This window comes from Dermacentor albipictus, chromosome 6, assembly GCF_038994185.2.
Source record: "Dermacentor albipictus isolate Rhodes 1998 colony chromosome 6, USDA_Dalb.pri_finalv2, whole genome shotgun sequence".
In the NCBI taxonomy this organism is placed as follows: Eukaryota; Metazoa; Arthropoda; class Arachnida; order Ixodida; family Ixodidae; genus Dermacentor; species Dermacentor albipictus.
Window position 1 is genome coordinate 14,951,729 of NC_091826.1, and position 20,640 is coordinate 14,972,368.

Consider the following 20,640-nt stretch of genomic DNA (forward strand, 5'->3'; position numbering starts at 1 on the left):
AAACGGATAGGATATGGCCAGGATCAAGGAGAGGAAATTAACAACAGCTTTTCAGAAGCGCGCTTAGCTAGAAGAGTGCTGCACAATGGGTGAGAGGGTAGGCGCCTCGCTTCACAGCGCGTATACCAGTTGCAGCTTTGAGAGCATAAGGCGCACGTGACCTATCTCATGTTCAGTGCAAAGAGGATACTGCATGGGTTTGTGTCTGCCTTAGGAAGGTTCGCGACGGGATTTCTTGTGAGAGTCAACCGGGGCCTGCTGTCAACTCTCGCCATGGTTGCCATGGAATGGCGTTCATGGCCAGTGCTTTGACATAAAAAGCACATGTTTTCCCCATACTTGCAAACAGCCGTGAGGTGGGCTCGTTTTTGACGGCAACGAATGGCTTTGAACTTCACACATGCTCCGGAATGGTGGCGACGATTGTTATGGCTTTGGTCTGAAGGTCGAAATATATATAGCAGTCTCCGTATTTTTTATCCATAGAGCAATAAAAAGGTTGAAGGCTCTCCGTCGCCAACAGTGCGAAGACTCTAGAAGAACGCAATGGAAAACAGTTCGATACAACGAGGCTCAGAGCAGTTTTTTTTTTTAAATTCAAGTTTATCGGAAACTCAGTAGTGCTCTCGACTGGTAGACAACATTTTAAAGAAAAAAAAACTAAATTGTAGTAACTGGTATTTGAAAATGTTTATCTATGAGCAGGTAGTTTTGCATAAGTTACTGAGACTCGTTAAATAAATAATTCCATTTTACAGCTCTAAACATGCTCCAAATCACATAGCACATATTCTAAGGTTGATCAATTCCATATCCTCTTTTAAAGCTCTCTGCGAAAATGTAATAAATTTCTATAGTGGTTTTGTACAGTTCTAACCGTCTTGTACAATCAAATACTATAACCTTTTCAATTTGCGGCACACTGGATGCACTCTAAAACAACCTGAGGGGTCAAAATTAATCTTGAGTCTCCTACTACGGCGTGCCGCATAAGCATATCTTCGTTTTGGCAACCCCAGAGTATAAACAATATAGTTTTTTTTAATTTGCGACATTTTTTTGTAAAACAAGTATAAGGCCGAAATCAGTAAGTTTTCCAACAGACGGTATAACGAAATTTCCATTTTTAAATTAAAGGGAATATGTTGCTCTCGGCCCACTAGTGGACAGACGAGACCGTTTTTAGGTTTAGTATGTACATTGACAAATAGCGTTAGACAGAAATAGCGCTCCCCTTTACCGACAGCTTTTCATGATTGTTCTAGCAACAGACGCCCTGGCAGTGCAAATCTGATTCCAATTCTTAAATAAGAGTGCTAAAACGTAGCACAAGTCAGAACATAAAAGCAGATAAACGTTGTTGCTCTTTCATGGTTTCTGTGTCAATCTGTGGACTCGGTCGTTTGGATTCGATATCTTAAACAGTATACCGGGCAGACTTCTTGCTCAATCGACGTGCAGAGCATAGCTATAGTTAACACGGAATTGGCGGTAGTAAATATGCATATTGTTTGCACTTGTTCGCGAAGTGTGTTGTCTGATGCCCCTTCTGTCTCATACATGTGCCTTCGAAAATGCGTAATCACGCAGTATTTTACTTCAAAGTTTTCTTTACTGTTTGGTTTAGCGGTACGGGGGCACATAAGAGGCTGTCGAAGCCTATTATGTGCCATGTATCTAATCATGCAAAGTGGAAGGCTTAGATACAAGAATGTGTAGAGCAAAATACTGGATGCAGCAGCCACCATTCTCCGATCTCATGCTAGATGGCGCAACACTACTCCTCCGCAGCAAACACAGATATTTATTTCATCGAGGCGCAGATACCATACGCAATCGGTAGCGCAAGTTTGTCAACGCGTACTTAAATGGGCTACTCATTGACACCTACGAACTGCGTACGAGAGAAAGCCGAGCTTGCTCTTTCAAGTTTTTCTGTCGCAGATTTAGGCAGAGAGCGCTGAATTTCCTTTCTTTTAAAAAGAAATGTATATGTGCACACGGCCGCATTGCTGGAGACTGAAAAAAGCGGCAACGCGTGCCGCTGCCATTTTCACAGGTGAGCCACTTCTGTGACGATGCCGGCGGTGCTCTACAGCACTATCCATTCGCGCCTAACAAGCAGAACAGGCTTTGCCAACAAAGGTCCACGTGGGAAGTGATCAGCGGGAACGCGGACTTTCAGAAGTGAGTAAGTCTCAAATGCGTAAGCCTTTCTATGCCTACCCAATGAGCAAACCCGTCCGCCTGTCCGTCCGTCCGTTGGTCTGTCCGTCCATCCATACGTCCGTCTGTCCGTCCGTTCGTCCTTCCGTCCATCACGTAAGACAAGATCGCTTTCAACGTAGCGCCCCGCAGCAGCAAGTGAATTGACCATCGTGCTGCCTCTCCCTTCGACGTGAACTAAGCGATGAGAACACAGCGCTCAAGAAGCTATCAGCACTTGCCGCATTGTCCCCCATCGCAGATCGCTTTCAGTATAGGGCGCGTGCGGCCGCGCCATACCTAGCCGCCGGGGTTCAGTTGATCATGGTTGATAATGGTTCGCATCTAGAGGAGAAAGGTCATCGAGAGGTCATCGACCACGTCCACGTACGAGGTGACACTGTGCACCATGTACCAAGGGTGACACTGTTCAACTACGTCACGCACTACAGCACGTATAGGCCAGTGCTCATCTTCCACGACGCAGCAACATCATCCAAACGCACCATTATATAACGTCAGTGAACATTTCTAGCCTCTTCTTCGTCGGCTCATGCTGGTCTCAGCTAACATCTCTGTGTTTCAACAGCGCTTCTCCGTTTCACGATTCTTTCGCGGTGTTTCGTGCAATTGTGCCAAACACAGCAGCTTACGACGATGAAACAGCGGATGATTCGTACCAAATGCTTATGGATCATTTAGACAACTCCCACAGGAGATACAGCGTACAATTTTTTTTTTTGCTTTCTTTCTTCAATAGCGCTTCCCTGGGTCAAGGCCTGTGCGACACGGCACTATGTGACGTTGTATGTCTCAGTGGCATGCTAGCATTGCGTATGACTATGTGGTGCCTAAAGAGGCAGCGTGCATGGGCCCACGCAAACAGTTTTGATTCTTCACTATTCTCTTTGTGTTTGCGCAGCTTTCGCGGCTCTTTCTTCTTTCCCCGGTGCAAGGTAGACAGCACCAGATATCCTGTTGCTAACCGCCCTGTCTTTCCATTGCTTTTTTTATCTCTATGAGAACTCAATTTAAAAAGGTACGCGCTTACTTCTCTATAGGGCTGGAATAATGAAAACAAACTAGTCTAAGCCTAAATATGCGCGTTGAATATAAAGAAGGTACTTTGTTTAACTTATCTTCCATGAATATCGTCAGCGTTTGCTTTCCTTACTCAGGCAGAAGTTATAGCAGCTCGTGAGCAGTTGAGCATAGAACGATCGAGTGATGCTATATTAGACCCACGCTTCGAAATTCCGCTGCCTCTCAAGGCCCCTACGAGTGTGCTGCGAAAAAAAAATGATTTGCACGAGTATCCAAACACACCAGGACTGAAGCCGATCGAAGCACACCAGCGCACTTATCTGACTGACCGTGCTTCTGAGGAGCTAGACGTATAACGAAATGAGGATGGGCAAAGAGGTGAGTCAACCAAGACTGCAGGGCTACACGAAAATCAAACCGTGTAGGGTGACACAGGTATCGCGCATTGTACGTATACGTTTATACAGGTCCGGCTTAGTGCATTATAGTGTCATAACCATGTTTAAAGTGAGAGTATTAGGTTTCCTCGAGATGATCCAGTGATCTGTACTTCGCCTCAAAATTGGTTTTTCATATATATATATTGATATAGGGTGTTTCACGTAACTTGAACCAAGGATTTTAAGAACGTGGTTAACCGCAGCTGAACGAAACCAACCCCGTATGGCTTGCCGTCATGTAGCGCTCCTTAGAGTGTTTTCTTTTTATATTCCGTTTGGTTATTTAATTAACTAAGATGAATTATGCAAGGTATACATGCTGCGTGGCGATTTCTTTCGGCGTTTAAAGAATGCTCGCGAAATATGAACTAAAACCACGTGAATGAGCTCGTGCGCTATCGCATTGGAGCGCTCTGCAGCGTGCGCCTAGCCTATCGCTTATCAGGGGCGATGGCGTTTCCTTTCCGTGAGCCACCGCCAAAGATGCTGACGCACTGTGAAGCCGGTGCTGAGAGCCGCTCACTTCGCCACGGTCCGCGCGCACGGTTCTTTCGCGCGAAGTGTGATTGAGAGCGCTGCTATGCGACAGCGCATGAGCGCAGTTACGCGGTTTTACTTCGTATTTCACGCACTTGGCCCTAAATTTAATATTAAAAAATTGTATAATTAATAATAGTTCATTAATTAATTAAGCGCGATATCAAAACACTCTAAGGAGCGCCACACGAGGGCAAACCATATGCCGTTGATTTCATTCAGCTGTGGCTCACCGCTTTTATTTTAATCCTTGGTTGAAGTTTTATGAAGCAATGTGTGCGCATGTATGTATATATACAGTGGCTAAATTTAAAGGGAAGCTGAAAGGTTTTCCAGAGAAAACGAGTGAACATCAGTGCATAATGGTTTTCAACCCTCCGAATTCGAATATCGTATCAAAATTGAGCGAAAGAAACCGCAAATATATTTTATTTCGACGAAAAGTGCAGCAGCGGACACGCCCAGCTCGCGCGTCTCGCTTCCGCCTGTGATTGTTCGGGCGCCTCCTGACGTCAACACTAGTGGTCGTCCGAACCGACCGCTGCCGCTACACATGAAGCGCGGTGCCAGGTAGTTTGGTGCTGTTTTTATAAGACGGTAATGGAAAATTTAGAGAGACTGCGTTTTTCTGAGGAGTTCGGCGTTACTCCCTACATGTACGAGCCGATTGCGAAGAGCCGGGCTCTCGAAGAAGCAAACGATGCTGGTGCGAGCAGTGCTTTCGACGCGAACGAAAGCGAATTCTTGGGATTTCCTCGTGTTGGAAATGCTCCTTGGTGAGTATGTTTGTTGCAAAGCGATCTAGTGATCTCGCCGATCTTTCGCCGATCTTGTGAGCTCGTTTCCGGTCAAACAACTGTAGTGTTGTGTTCCTGCATGCCTCCTCGTGGAACGTAAGCGGGGATGCGAGAATCGGCATTTGTGCGCTGTGCAAAGCTGTCGGCAATCTACAAAGACGGTTTAAACGCGTGAAAAGCTTCCCGCTTCATGCAGTACGTGTAGTGACCATCTGTGCGCCATCGCACACTACCCGTAACCGAAGTCGTAAAGGCGGCGAATTCCGTCGGCTACGTGAGACGGTTGGTTTCTCGCTGTGCGCGAGAGAAGGGGGGGGGGGGGGGGGGCGTAGCGTCCTGGCGTGCGCCGGCTTTCCAGCACATGCAAACTCTACATTTGCACTGCGTTATGGTAGCTGCATGCAGGCTGTTTTACAACACACGTGCAAATAGAAAATTCGCGGCGCTTTGCGACGAAACCTGCGTCAAGGGCGGGAGATTAACATGCACCTTCCGTTCAGCATGCTAACACGAAGGAGCTCGCAGTAAATCAAAATCCAGGTTTGGGCGAGTTCGTGTACTCATAAGGCCTTCCAACACCAGTTATCATCAGTCAGTCCGCACTCGTACCGTCTTTGTTTTCGTTGCTCCAATCTTTTCGCGCTACGTTTAGAAACCAAGTCATTCTGTGTCATTCTCTGTCATTCTGTGGCCATATTTTTTAGTACGGTGCCCTTTGCTACCGTTCTCATACAAGCGCCGTTTAATTCAGGCGTAACGCCTCACTGTTGCCAAAAACCGGTACAACAGCTCAAACTCCATTTATCTGAAAAAAGCATTGTAGCAATCACTAGCTTACATGTACTAAACTACACTGAACAATGGTTCGCGCAGTCAGGTTCTTACCTCAAGCTTCCTTCTTTTCGCGAAAGCTGGCCTTGACAGCGGTGACGAGCTCCTTGTGTACGCGAACACTGACGGCACTGCGCCGGGCCTTAGACGAGCCGACTTGACTGGCAAACCCAACGCACGTTTTGATTATAAATTCTGGTGATAATCGTCGCCACGGAAGTGGTTGGAGCACAGCACTGTTGTTCTTGAGGGCTTGAAATTCTTTCGCTTCACAGCAGCCTCCCACTTTGTTAAAAGCTTCTTGTCTTGTGGGAAGTAATGGAAGAACAACATCGTCGCGGCCGCTGGTGTTCGTCCAACCGTAGGCTGCACAGAAAGCCGGCATGATCGGCCCACCACTTCAGTTGATGCTGCGCACGTTGACTACCACTCTACATACACGCAGACGCACCAACAAAGGAATGCAGGGTTGATCGAAGCAGATTACGATGGCACGCACGCAGAAACAAGCACGGTCATGCAGCACAGTCGCGGAGGCTGCGAAGGAATGGTACACTAGTGCTGACGTCACAACACCGCGGTTTCCGGTCTCCGCTCGCATCGTCAGCGTCAGCAGCAGCGCGCGGCATTCGACGGGGGGCGGAGCTGCAGCGCAATTTTAACCGACAATTACGTCGCTCCTAATTGAAAAAAAAACACCCAAATTTTACCTACATGGTTTATAAGGTTCCCGCATCCGTATATGAGCGTCTTATTGAATTCGACAGACTCTTCAGCTTCCCTTTAACAAAACCGTAAAAATATGCAAATGCCACGTAGCTGGACAGAACAAATGTAATGTTGTTTGCATTTGTTTGGAGATACTCAAATAACTTTTTCATTCCACCTGATTACATAATTAGTCTTAATTAATAAATCAACTTCTCAAATATTATAATACGATTAAAAGTGTCAATGAGAAAATTGTAGAGGGCGATGAAAAACTCCCGATACAGATTTCTGTTGCTCAATACGTACTACACAAAAAGAATCCCGCAAATGCACGCAAAATTGCCGCGCGACTGGCTGCTGACCGCACTTAGCGTGTATTCGCGACCTCTTTCACGCTCGGAAAGAAACTTTCATGTAGCACGTATTGAGGAACAGAAAGCTGCATCGGGAGTTTTCCATATCGCTCTACACTTTTCTCATTGACACTTTCGATCTAATTATAATATTTGAGAAGTTGATTTAATTATTAATACTAATTATCTAATTAGGTGGAATGAGAATCTCCAAGCGACGGCAAACAACAATACGTTTCTGCTGTCCATCTCAGTGGCATTGGCATATTTTTGGACTTTGACTAAAATTAGCTGGGACACGCTGTATATATATATATATATATATATATATATATATATATATATATATATATATATATATATATATATATATCTAAGCGTGCATTACACTTCGGTCCTCGAAGAAGCAGGACTTGTGTCGGGTCAGCTCCTGAGCAACGCTTTGCAATGTGGTGAACTCGGTTTCAATCATGGATCCGGGACTTCAAAGATGTGCGACGTTATGCTCCCGCATTTATCCGTAAATCGCAACTGATGCATCTTTTTCTCCCCTGTTCGAAGGCTCCCAAAGCCGGACATGTCGAAGCGCATCGAAATCTCCTTCGTAGAAACTCAAGAGACGAATATCGCGCAGCGCGTCGTGCTTGTTCTGGACGTCTCGCATAGCATGCAGGTAAGCCACTACCTTCGCAACTGGGTGATGGCTGTGCTTGTTGCGCCGTTTTGTGTGTGTGTTTGTGCGTGTGTGTGTGTGTGTGTGTGTGTGTGTGTGTGTGTGTGTGTGTGTGTGTGTGTGTGTGTGTGTGTGTGTGTGTGTGTGTGTGTGTGTGCGCGCGCGCGCGCGCACGAAATGAACGACAGTTTACGCTTGTTTATTTTTAGAATTACGGACGCTTGGTGTTCACAAAAGAGGCTCTAACGCGGTACGTGAACGGCACCGCCAACAACTCGCGTCGACTGGCCATCTTGGCGTTCAGTGAAAATGCATACGTGGTGCACCCTCTCGCACCGGTGAACGCTGACACGAGGCCCGGATTCCTGAGTGCCATAAAACGATTGAGACCCCAAGGACCTACATGCATCGGATGCGGCCTCAGGAAGGCGGTAGCGGTAAGCAGGGTTAACTCCATTCATTTATTTCACGAAGAGTCAGTGCATACTTCTAAGGCAGGCGCAGCGTGCCATAGAAATGTTTGTTCGAGTAAACAGCAGCGAATTTCTATGCTGACGTTCCATTCCAAACTGCCGCGGACAAGCACAAATGTAAACGCAGTTCTAGCTGAGTGTGTAAACGTGAAAAAAAAAACAATACGATTATGCTACTTCTTCGCCATGAAAAATGTATACCCCGAACAGTTCCTGTTCTACAGAGGTGATATTTAGAGATTTGACGCTGTTTGGAACAATGAAGTGGTCTTATGTATGCAGCATATGGGGCGTTATACCGTACAACAATTCCAATTTGTTTTTATTCCAATCTCCTGGCGTCAAATGTGCGTAACCATCGACGCAAGCAACGGGCGGTATGTAGCTCGCCACGTTGTTTGAAAAGCGCAATGAAACGGGCTTCTCATTTATAGGGCGTCACATTCTTTTGATTTCAAAGTGAATAGCACTGACTACATTGAACAGTTTTTCCTGTCAAATTGGCTGCGAAGAATTTAATTTATGAAAAAATCTTTTTTTTTCCACTTCTACCGGGCAGAGTTTCTTGCGTCACTTGCGTTTTGTTTCGTACATTTTTGTATTCACGGGCCTTGTTGACCTAAAATATTCTTGAAATGGCTAGCCACAACGCGCGCAAGACTGACAATGATGGCACTAATCACAAATGTAATGATTGTAGAGCAGGCCAGCACGAAATCAATAAATTTAGAAACAAAATGCTCTCAGAGTTTCCGTCATTGAAGAAGACCATCCAGTGCTGCAATGACTCTTATAACAAAGTGAATGAGGTAAACAAAGACACCCGCAGTGGTTGCTCAGTGGCTATGGTGTTAGGCTGCTGAGCACGAGGTCGAGGGATTGAATCCCGGCCAAGGCGGCCACATTTCGATGGGGAAGAAATGCGAAAACACCCGTGAACTTAGATTTAGGTGCGGGTTAAAGAACCCCAGGTGGTCGAAGTTTCCGGAGTCCTCCACTACGGCGTGCCTCATAATCAGAAAGTGGTTTTGGCACGTAAAACCCCATAATTTAATTTTTTTAGGTAAACAAAGACGCAAAAGAGCTAATTAAGTAAATCAAGGAGCTTAACTTAAGCAACGAAACGCTAAGGGAAGAAAACACGAAGTTAGCACAACGAGTTGACGAATTGGAGCAGCATTCTCGCTCAAATAATGTAGAAATCAGGGGTGTTCCCGTCAAACCAGATGTGAACGATGTGGTACTTGAAACTGGGCGAAATCACTGGGGAACTGTTATCAAAAGACGATATAGATGTTTGTCATCGCGGCTACACGATGAAAAAAAAAACGAGTAGGACATAACAGTGCGCTTTGTCCGTCGAGAGAAGCTAAATGCTTTTTTGGTCAAGGCTAGGAAGATGCGTCTAACGGGAGCATAGCATGGCCACAACTCTACAAAGCCTGTGCTTGTAAAAGAGCACCTGACGCGTCAGAATAAGCAGCTGCTTTTGACTCCCGTGGATAGGCAAAGGAAAGCACCTGGACAAAGGACGGAAGGAAAAAGTTTAGAATAGCTTTACATTATAGCGCCCATGGTCTGCCATCTTTAATTCCATGTCAAATATGACAAACTGGTTATCAGCACAACGTTTATTGTTTTCTCTGTTTATTCGACATCGGTGTTGCACTTATTAGAACTGCATTTCACGTGCTTTCTTTCTTTATTTACACGTGCTGCGAACTTAGCCTTTGCTTTTTCTTCTATTCTTTTGCTGTTACATTGCTCCGTACTTTTGCAATTCAATTACCCACGAGCCAGCTTATATTCTAAATCGCTGGCGTGCTGGATAAATAAAGTTTAGAGCACGATTATCTTCTAGTGGTCGAGCTGGCAAATTGTGGATAACATATACTCAGTGTTTTTTACATGCATTCATAAACCAAGTGCTCAAGGAAAGTAATACGGACATTTCTGAACGTCCTTTAAAGAAATAAAAGAAAAACTGCGTGAATATTTCTATGATTGTATTTGTCTTATTTTATTATTTCGTTCTTGCGGTTGTTTGGTATTTTCATGCCTTCTTTTTAAGGAATACACCTCACAATGGTGTTGTGGGATAAATGTAATTAAAAGTACTTTCCGATTCACTGTCATAATAATCAATAAATAAAAAATAAGTTACTGGTTGATTTATAATGAAGTAAAGTACGATGAGCAATCACAGGATCATGCCAACCCTTGAGATCTTCCATTTTCATTTTCTAATATTGATTCATTATGCTTACCTGTTTTCTTTGTGTGAGTTTCTTACTAATTGTTTCCACTCATTTGTTCATTTTTTTATTTAATTCGGAGGTTCATTTGGTCACTACACAGGAGTGAGGGAGGGGGCAGCGGGGAGGGAAGGGAAAGCGAATTAAGATAATAGGTGCGCAAATGAAAGACATTACCCATACCTAGCTAGCGGCGTAATTATCTACAACAGCAAAGCATGCATATGTAAAAAAGCGCACTCAACCACTAACTAATCACATGTTCAGAATGACCGTCAGCTCGCTAACAAAAACATGACGATCACTTACAGGCACAATGTCAATTGGTAGCCTGTTTCAGTGGTATTGCCCGCAACCCTCTTCCCCCTACCCTTCTGAAAGAAACGAAGTTGTAAATGATGACAGCTCTTACTGCCTGTAAAATACGGGTCGTGCTCAAAATGACTGACCTAAACGCTGAAAAACGCGATGAGATGGTACAGTCGATCTCCTTACAGCCTATTCTCGCAGGTGACAAGAATACTGACACGTGTACTTATCTTTATCGGGCGACCACGTTTCGCCGCTTAACAAATGCAATCGCACAGCGAGGGACGCGCCTGCATGTATCCGACGTTTCTGGAAAGTTATCGATGCTTCTACCCGGCTGTCTGTTGTCGCCGAGCCTTGTGTTATCTGATTTCATCGCGTAACGCGAATGGTGTAGAACTTTGTGGAAGGCACGCGGGTCCGAACGATTAGTCTGGAACATTCGACGACTGCTCTATAAAAGCCGACGCGCTTGACCCGCTGATCAGATTTCCGACGATCGCCGACCGTGTTCGCCGCTATCGTTGTGCTATAAGTGTAGCCTGTTTTGTGGGCACAGGTTCGCCCACTAAAAGCTAGTTTTGTATTCCACCGTATTGCTTCTTTCTTCACCGTCACTACCACGTGACAATACTTTCACAACTGTTATTCCTGCTTTCAGCATCTCAACACTTCCGGCGAGACGACAGAGGGCGCAGTCATCGTCCTGTTAAGTGATGGCGAAGGCAACACAGGTCCGGACATCGAGTCCGTAATGCCGGGGCTCCTCGAAGCAAAGGTCGTCGTGAGCACACTGGCAGTGGGCGGCACGGCTGCAGAGAAACTCGAAAAGCTCGCCTCCGAGACTCGGGGCAAAGCGTACGCCTTTCAAGACAAGCAGGGAAACATAGCGCTGGAAATGGATTCTGCTTTCGTCGAGGCGACCGCGCCTTCGCTTGAACAGGCTTCACGAGAGCAAACGGTAAGCACGATATCGCATTCTCTGTGCCTCGAGAAACATTGCACTTGCGTCCACCTAGATTGCCGAGATGGCTGCACGTGCAGAACTTGCACGGTAACGTCAAGTGGCGCTTATTTCGGAGCTACGGGAAACACGGACTTCATAAGACACGACACGTACCATTTGAGAGTGTTACAAAATACGATAGGAACTTTTCCATAAACAGCCGCGGTGGCCGATCGAGTGGGCTATGGCACTGCGCTGCCCCGAACGAGGTAGCGGGTTCGGCTCCCTCCTGTTGCGGCCGCATTCCGATGAAGCTGGAATGCAAAAGACGCTCGTGTACCATGCTTTCATTGCACAATAAGGAACCCAGGCGGTCAAAAAATATAGTCCGGACCGCTCCGCTACGGCGTTCGTCGTAATCAGCTGTTTTGTTTCAGAACGTGAAGCGCAATTACATAACGTCTAACATTTCTGTAAGTTCCTTGTTTTACACATAGACTAGCACGTGAACTGGAATATGCAGATCCTTTAATAAGAAAAATATGTAATGGTGCTAAAATCGCACGAATTTTTCTTTGGCGTTTATTCTTTTATTTGTATTGGCCTTACCCCTATAGAAAGAAATATGAAGGCTGCCCTCATGACCCTCCTATCCAAGTACTGCTTGAAAATTTCACCCGCCAGGGTGGCTCAGTGACGATGGCATTGCGCTGCTAAGCACAAGTTCGCGCGTTCCATTCCCGGTGGTGTCATTTCGATGGGGGCGAAATGCGAAAGCGCTCGTGTGCTTAGATTTAGGTGAGTGTCAAAGAACCCGAGACGGCGAGACCTAATTCGGAGTCCCCCACCTATGACATGCCTCTACAACGTGCCTTGGCATTCGCACCTAAAACACCGGAATTTATTTCAACCTAACGTTTCAAAATTGCGCGCAACAAATTGTTGCGCACTAGAACATTGTTGGTCTCGGTCCTGATGCTTTATTTACCATTTCTCGGATAGCTGGTGAACACAATGGAATCCCTGGACAGATTGCTAGAGAGGCCATTCCAAGTGGACAGTGGTGTTGGTAAGGAAACCGTAGTCTACGTCACGGTTAACGACCGTCGCAAGGCACAGATACAGGCACGGCTCGTCGACCCTAGCGGGCAGCAATGCCAAGCCTGCAACGAGACTTCCACAGCGGAAGGCATCGCTATATTCGTACCAAGCCCAGCAGAGGTAAGCTAGCCCGATATATTGATGCTTTTCAAAACACTTCATCATTAAATATATGGCCAATTACTTGCTTCAGTGTGATTTACGACATTTGAGGTAGAAGCGTTAAACGTGGGCTTAGAGTAAATATACCCACGCATGTTTTGTAGATGAAAAAATTTTCAACTGGCAGCAAGAGATGTCGCGGTAAAGAGCAGCTTTGGAAACAATCATGAAAGAGATGCTCGCATTCGGTACGGTGCTTTTCCCAGTCGCATCTGATGGAGGCGGCTCATTGCAAAAAAATGTCCATAGTATCATTATTCTTACAAATTGTCAGGCTTTGCCAAGCGCGTATACAGTGCATAGAGGCTTGCGTTGTAACTGTGGCACTACGAAACAGTGAATATCATGGAGAAATACGAGCTTGTGATACGCCATCGTGGCACTCCAGCAGTTCCAAAGAAAGTGCACCTTATTGCCAAGCGCGACCTTTATTAATTGCTCTAGAACTTTTGAAAAGAACTGTGCACCCAATTTCACTTCCTATCGGCTACCTATTGCAGGTTCTAGTTAGCCAGTAGATGCTTCAAACTATAGCAGTGTTATGTTGCCAGCAATAATACTTCTACATGTCGCGCGCGATGATGAACCAGAGGTACGTCTAAACGCGCAACCATTTCTTTCATTCCCGGAGGTTGGGACTTGGATCCTTCACTTATCGAGCTCTGGCAAAGTGGAGGTCAACATTCAGGTAAAATCTAAAGCCAGAAAAGAAGGCGTAGAGCCGATTCAAGTCTCCTGCACCATGGCCAACATGTTGGTAGACCGACCAGATGCAGCGGTCGTCTATGTCAAGATAAGCAGAGGGAAGAAGGTTGCCTTGGGCGCCTCTGTACTCGCCGAGGTGCAAGGGCCGAAACCGCCGCACCAGTCGACGCTTGTGCTTCACGACGACGGAAGAGGTAAGTTTGCGAGCAAGCTGTGGGAGGCTTGCGTGTTTGTGTGCACGCTGTAAAGTGATAACACATGTAAGCTCACACGCCTATTATCGCGCGAAATCAGAACCCGACAACCACGCTGGCGATGGCACATACAGTGGCTACTTTACGAAGTTCGATGGGAAGGGAAGGTACACCGTGACTGCCCGCGTTCTGCACCAGAATGGGACTCGGCTGGCGTACCCAGTGGACAGCTCTGCGTGCGGGTTCGGCATGGCCATGCACACTGCGAGCGACCAGGGCACAGGTAAGTACAAAACGCGTATGAAATTTTCTGGGTTGTTGAAAATATGAGGCTACGTGGCTTGTCGGTGAAAAGTCTGAAAACAAAGACTTGTAGCACCGGGCGTCACGTTATTAGATGGTTTATTTGTTTCTAATGTTGATTGATCTCATAATTTGCTTCTTATTTTTAGCCTATAAATAACTGAGTGTCCCTATTTTGCTTTTCTGCCTTTCATTCAATGCCGTTTTACCAGTTTTGTTGTCCCTTTAAAGCTTACTGAACGACAGATCTCTCAGCAAATAGTAAATAGGTCATCAAGCATGGCTGTCAAGCGACCTAGCTACGATCTAATGTCCCTAATCCTTGACTACGTGGAGTCCTACATTGTAACAAGGTTTCTACTCTTCTCGCCCATTCGTTGTCCATGAATGTTCATGCGAAAGTTTCAATTTCAGCATTTAATGTGTTGTGATGCAAAGTACATTTTATTTACTGTAGGCATTTTGTTATAAGTATTCCCTGAGATTCACCCATTCCTCAGTGAGAAAAAGTGTTCCAGTTTGGCTACTATAAAAACGGTAACGTCAGTAAGACATCCGGAACCGATAAACCTCCTTTTGTGTTGTGTGCTCCTATTTAGTTGTACAAAAATGAATACAAGTTCAGGTCGTTAATGGCATGAATAGATTTAGAAGTTCATTGTTTATATCAAACAGTATCCCAGTTGTTTATTTTTTGCGAGGGAGAAATTAAGCTGTCTTCGACTCAATATAAGGGGTCATGCCTGATATCGCAATAACGAACCACAATAGCCTCAGAAAGGTCTTTTATGTTGTGGGGTCTTCGGGTCTCACAGGAGTACCGACCACCGCGGGTTCGAGCTTAGCGAGCCACAGGGCCGCGTCAGCCGTCAGCCTCCAGCGCCGCTACGCGCGAGCTCAGGCCACAAGGGGCTACCGAGCGACGCACGCAAAAACACAGTATTGCCCTAAAATGAAGGAAACCGTTTATTGTCTCCAACGGCACCCAACACTGCACAAACGCCCGGTCCCGGGACGGCGGGGAACCAAAGGGGTCCCACACCAAGGGCGAAAAATACAGCTAGGGGCACCTGTAGCACGTCGCTGCGAGAGCACAGGCTCAAGCTGGGACGCACCGCTAGGAAAAGTCCCGGCGGCTATGCTACTTGCTCTCGCGATAACCAATGGGCCAACTCGCGAGAGCTCGGGCAATCTCCTTCGGCTTGGGCCTCCGATGAGTGCGGCTCGGCGTGGTACGACCTCGCGCAGGCACTAGGCACCCGTTCTTCGGCTTAGCGTCGGGATAGGAAACAACACGAGGTACGCGCTCCCCGCACGGGCAAAGGCACCGTGCGTGAGCTCAATCCTAGTCACAAAGGTGTCGGCGGATGAGAGAGAGCATCGTACGTACCGGGTGCCGTCCGAAGGAGAAAGAGAGCCGGTACCGTCACGGCAGTAGCCACCAGGGGCCGCTGCGTGACGTCACTAGCTCCGCCCTCACCCGCGAACCATCGCGAGTGGAGCGCCACCGCTAAAAACCGGTTCGGAGCAAGGGCGACGTGGCTTGGATTACAGACATGGGTGAAATGCGCCCGCGCAATGGCGCGTCGAATTCCCCAAATCCCCACAATGTACGGTTGAAAACTGATAGCACATTTCAAGCTTAACATGTCTGATAAAAATTATGCACCGCATCTGCAGCCGCGCCTACTATAAGGTACCTTTTGCCGACTACTCGAACTCCCCCCCCGCAAACTTCGTCGCAGGTGCGTATTCCAATAGCGTGGAGAATGAAACGACACATGCGAGAAAGCGTGAAGACACGGCGCTGTTTGTGCCTTCACGTCTCTTTATATGTGTGAGCACGTGTGCGTCCCTTAGAGTTGCAGCTTGTTCTAATAATGCACTACTGCTTCACCCTACTGCTATAAAGTCGCAGGGGCAAGCCTTGACTTTGCGTCTGAGCATCCAATAGATGACTTCAAACTCGTCAACACAACAACCATAGCCACCACCGACAATGCTACCAGCATTGAATTTGTCGACCCTTTCGAGAGAGTTGCTTCAGGAGGGTCCTTCCAAGTGACAGAGCCCATTTTCGAAAGTCACGTGCTTCCTGGGACCATCCGGGACCTTGCCGCGGCTGACGTACATCCAGGAGAGAACGGCACTCTGCTGGTGGAACTAACATTTACCTGGCCTGGGACTCATTTGACGTCCGGCAAAGGTTAGCATTGACCTTGAAAGAGTGCTACAACTGTGTTTATATGTTCGGTATGGTGAAAAGAATAGGAACACTTATAGAAGCCGGAGTCTAAGACGCTCCAATTCTAGAGGGTGTTAACCGGAAAGGACCTTGTCCGATTACCCAGTGAGGTTCCTCACAGACAGCTCCGACTTCAGTTGATGAAAGCATCACATTTCAAGAAGTTACTTGAAGCGTTCGAACTTTAGGACATGTACTCGCCCAGTTGAAGTTTAGAAACATCACAAGTGAAGTTGATGAGCAAGCACGTGCTGCAAGGCATCAGAATGTAGTTTATTATTGAACTAGACAGCACCTCCTACTCCAGTCTTTCTTTAAACTGGGAAAGCAAGGCATTTACACAAGGACGTGGCATTTTGAACGCACGAGACTAGAAAGGAAAACTCGCCTATGGAAATAACGTAGAAAGGACACAATGAAGTAGAACAGCTGACATTAACGGTGCAAGTGGAAGAGAAAGACACAGATAAAGAAAATCCCCCTACGATTACGATACTCAATTCGAAATTTGAGTGCACCTCTATACCTTTCTTTTTTCATTTCACGATATATTGGCTGGCGCGGACAATGTGGCGCGATTGCCTCGCTAATTGGGAGAACGCGTGAGGTAGCGCGTCACAGCGGCCGCCGCAGACAGACCTGCCAGACGACGCGCGCTACTCTGGCGCCATCTCGTATCCATCGTCGCCGCAGAGCGCGTCTTGCGCGGCACTACGCTTTACTCTCAGGCTTTCGCCATACTCTCCTCCTCCGCTTTGCACCTCGCTGCTCTCTTCGCTGTCGTCGTCTTTCATCCGCCGCTACGCTCCGCGTTCGCTCTTTCCCTCTTCGCTGTGCTCGTTTGTCCGGTTGCGCCGTCGCTCGCCGCAGGAACGGGCGCAGAGCTGCGCTCTAAAGTAAAAAGAACCGGCAGGACGAGCGCTGCCCTTAGGGCTCGTCCAAGCGCTTTCTTTGTCCTCGTCCTTTACTTGCGGGGTCAAGTTGTCACCATGACTTATAAACAGCATGAAACAAGGAGGTAGAGCTTGCGAAAGAAAAAGAACAAAAAAAGGTGTTAAGCAGCCCAGTTCCGAGCGCAACAGCCTATACAGGGTGTATCAAGTAACTTGAACCAAGAATTTAAAAAAAAAGTGTTTAACCGCGGCTGGGTGTAACCAACGACATATGATTTGCCGTCATGTGGGGCTCCTCAGAATATTTCTTATATTCCGCTTAATTAGTTGAGATAAATGAGATAAATTATGCTTTTTTTGTAATATTCATTTCAGGGCCAAGTGTATTTCGTTACGTTGTAATGGAGGTTCAGAAACGACCGGTCATATTTTTATGGCTACGCACACGCGTGGCGGTGATATTTTTCGCCGTTTAAAGAAACCCCGCGAAATATGAAATAAAGCCACGTGATAGCGCTCATGTGCCATGGTATTGCAGCTCTCTCAACCGTGCGTCGGGCCTGTCGCTAATCAGGGACGACGGTGCTTCCTTTGCGCGTGCCTCTGACACAGATGCTGACTCACTGTGAAGCCGATGCTTAAAGCCGGGGCCACACACTTCACCACGGTTCCCACGCGCGGTTCCTTAGCTCGAGAGCTGAGAGCGCTGCAATACCACAGTGTAATAGCGAGTTCACGTGGTTTTATTTCATATTTCCCGGCTTTTCTTTAAACGCTGAAACAAATCACCACCCCGCATGTACATGGCTATAAAAACTTGGATCGGTCGTTTCTGAACCCCTATTGCAATTTAACGAAATGCAATTGTCCCTGAAGTGAATATTCAAAATTTTGCATAGATATTAGTTAATTCGCTCATTAAGCGGAATATAAAAATATTCAGAGCACCACGTGACGGCAAACCATACGTCGTTGGTTTCATTCAGCTGCGGTCAACCACCTTTTTTTTAATCCTTGATTCAAGTTACGTGGAAAACCCTGTATATATTGGCGATGTTCCAGTTAGCCCTATTCCTCAGCATGCAAATCGGGAACGCGCACGCAGATGACAGCCAAAATGCAGCCCCTACAAAATCGCAAGGTATTCGAGTGCTGTCTGTATCACGGGCCAAAACAGAGTCTAACTTTAAGAAAGCTTTAAGGAAAAGCATATATATCTGCACGACGCTTTTCGTTCATAATAGCTGCCTGTCATAAGCCAACGTCTTGGCCATCAACACACTTGCTAGAATAGCTGGCACCCGAAAATTAATTTTCTTTGATATAATTGGGAAACGACCATCCATTCAATAAAGATCGCTAAAACTGCTAAAACTGCTAAAACGCTATATATATATATAGGGAGCGAGTTTATTTCAATTTCTCTGTAAAATATTTGGGATCAATGCCACTAGCTGTTCAGTTCTGACGAGTTTTAGTAATTTTTCTTATTTATATATATATATGTATTCTTATCAGCAAAATAAATAGAAGACTTGGCGAAATTTGCCGTGTGACGGAATATCGAATAAGGACAGTAATTTGCCTTCATGTTCTATCTCATTTGTACAAATAACAAATAAAGTTTATCTGTGTCGGGGGCTTTTTCTCTCGCAGCATCATCAGTGGAGATCAGAGCCAGTAAGGATTACGCCAAGCTGACATCGGACTTCGGGAGTCAAACGAAAATCGCGGAATTCAACGCGACAGAACCAAGCCTCGAGCACGTCTTCGTTGTGTCTCTGCCCAGCTTCTTGGCCACGCCTCAGCAGGACGGTGCATCCAGGTGGAATGCTTACGTTGCCGCTCGCGCAGCCAACAAAGACGGCCTCAAGTCAAACACGTCCAACGTCGTGCCGCTCGACTACACAACTCCGCTACTTAGCACTACTGTGGCTACGACCACAGTCACTACTAGTGAGGCTACTAGCACTGCAGCTGCAACGAAAACGACTACCACGAACGCAGCAACTACGACCGCTGAGATCACCACGACGACAGAACGTGCTACAACTACCTTTCTCACTACAATCCCTCGTCCGTCAACTACGGAAGCAACGCCAAGTCGCGACACCATAGGTATGTCAACTACAGCACCCAGTACGAAACGCCCTGTTATTTCGCCTCTTCCGACCACTGAGATCACCACGACGACAGAACGTGCTACAACTAACTTTCTCACTACAATCCTTCGTCCGTCAACAACGGAAGCAACGCCAAGTCGCGACACCGTAGGTATGTCAACTACAGCACCTAGTACGAAACGCCCTGTTACTTCGCCTCTTCCGACAACTACATTATATCCAACGACAATTTCAACGACTGCAAAAGAAAGAAGTCTCGAAGAAACAACCACTACCGAAGCTTCAACTGTCTTTCATCTCCCTTCCAATGTAAATATGCACCACAGCGCCAGGGTGGGTGCTCCTAGCTTAACCATTTTTTTGACACTGTCAAAATGGGTGCCGATCGGCGGAGCCATTTCGGCTGCCGTAGTCGCCATCTTATATGCTCTAATAATCAATATAAAACGAAAAAATCAACGAAACTACCGCCGCTCTTTTCGGAGAGCACGCAAAGCTCAAAAAGCATCCGCATGACTAAGGTAAAAAAAGTAACAAGTAAGGGCGAAGCGATTTCTTCACCACATGTTGCTTTAACCAACATTTACTGACTCCGAGCCCTCATAAAATTTTTTTGAAAATAAAATCCCGCTCAACTTCCTGTTATGCTTCGACTGTACACCTTTATTTCCGTGCTTGAGCAACAAAGGCATGTAGTAACTCGTCGGGTGCTAATTGAATAAAAATGCTGAAATCTGGGCTTTGTTCTTAGGCTGCTGAGTGTGTCCACTCGCCGCGCCTGGTCGTCGTATGTGGACAGTATGAAATCACGCGTCAGATATTGGGACGCGATCAGAAAATTTCGTTATTAGTTCATCGTGCACCAATGATATCTTAGGTCAACGGCATAATGCAGGAAAAATTTGTGAATAGCTTTTAGAATAACGGAAAATTCCATCGCTGCACCACTAACGAATAACCTGGTCCTGTTGAAATGTAGCTCGCATGATGACAATGCATGCGAAATTTAACAGTGTTTAGCAGGCTTGCCCTTACCAGCGACATGTTTCTACGGCATATCCCATGAAGGCTAAGAAAGTTTACGTGCTGCAGCAGCAACCAAAGCAGGGAACGTTTTTCTCAATAAATGGCAGCCTTGATAGAGCAGCCGGATGATGCCTGCTGCTTTGCTCAATCTGCAGCCCATTTAGTTGCAAACCAGGGCATTCCTAGCTGCTAAATTGTAGTCGCAAACGCATGAAAGGTTATCAGAGAATTTTCAGAGAAGTGCAATGCTCACTCAACATTGTTCGTTTGCATCACGGCCGCACTTAGCTCTGAACGACAGAAGCGAACTGTGC

The 20,640-nt window shown here is 46.5% G+C and overlaps 1 protein-coding gene across 1 annotated transcript; it reads left to right on the forward strand.

Moving 5' to 3' along the window:
- Nucleotides 1-2,023: 2,023 nt before the first annotated feature.
- Nucleotides 2,024-20,038, forward strand: LOC139060802 (calcium-activated chloride channel regulator 3A-1-like). Its single transcript, XM_070539962.1, has 9 exons — nt 2,024-2,187; nt 7,480-7,591; nt 7,801-8,028; nt 11,290-11,589; nt 12,577-12,795; nt 13,469-13,736; nt 13,837-14,019; nt 15,952-16,245; nt 18,834-20,038. The coding sequence occupies exons 2-9, from the start codon at nt 7,496-7,498 to the stop codon at nt 19,814-19,816; spliced, it is 2,571 nt and encodes an 856-aa protein (XP_070396063.1). The 5' UTR covers nt 2,024-2,187; nt 7,480-7,495; the 3' UTR covers nt 19,817-20,038.
- The last annotated feature ends 602 nt before the right edge of the window (nt 20,039-20,640 follow it).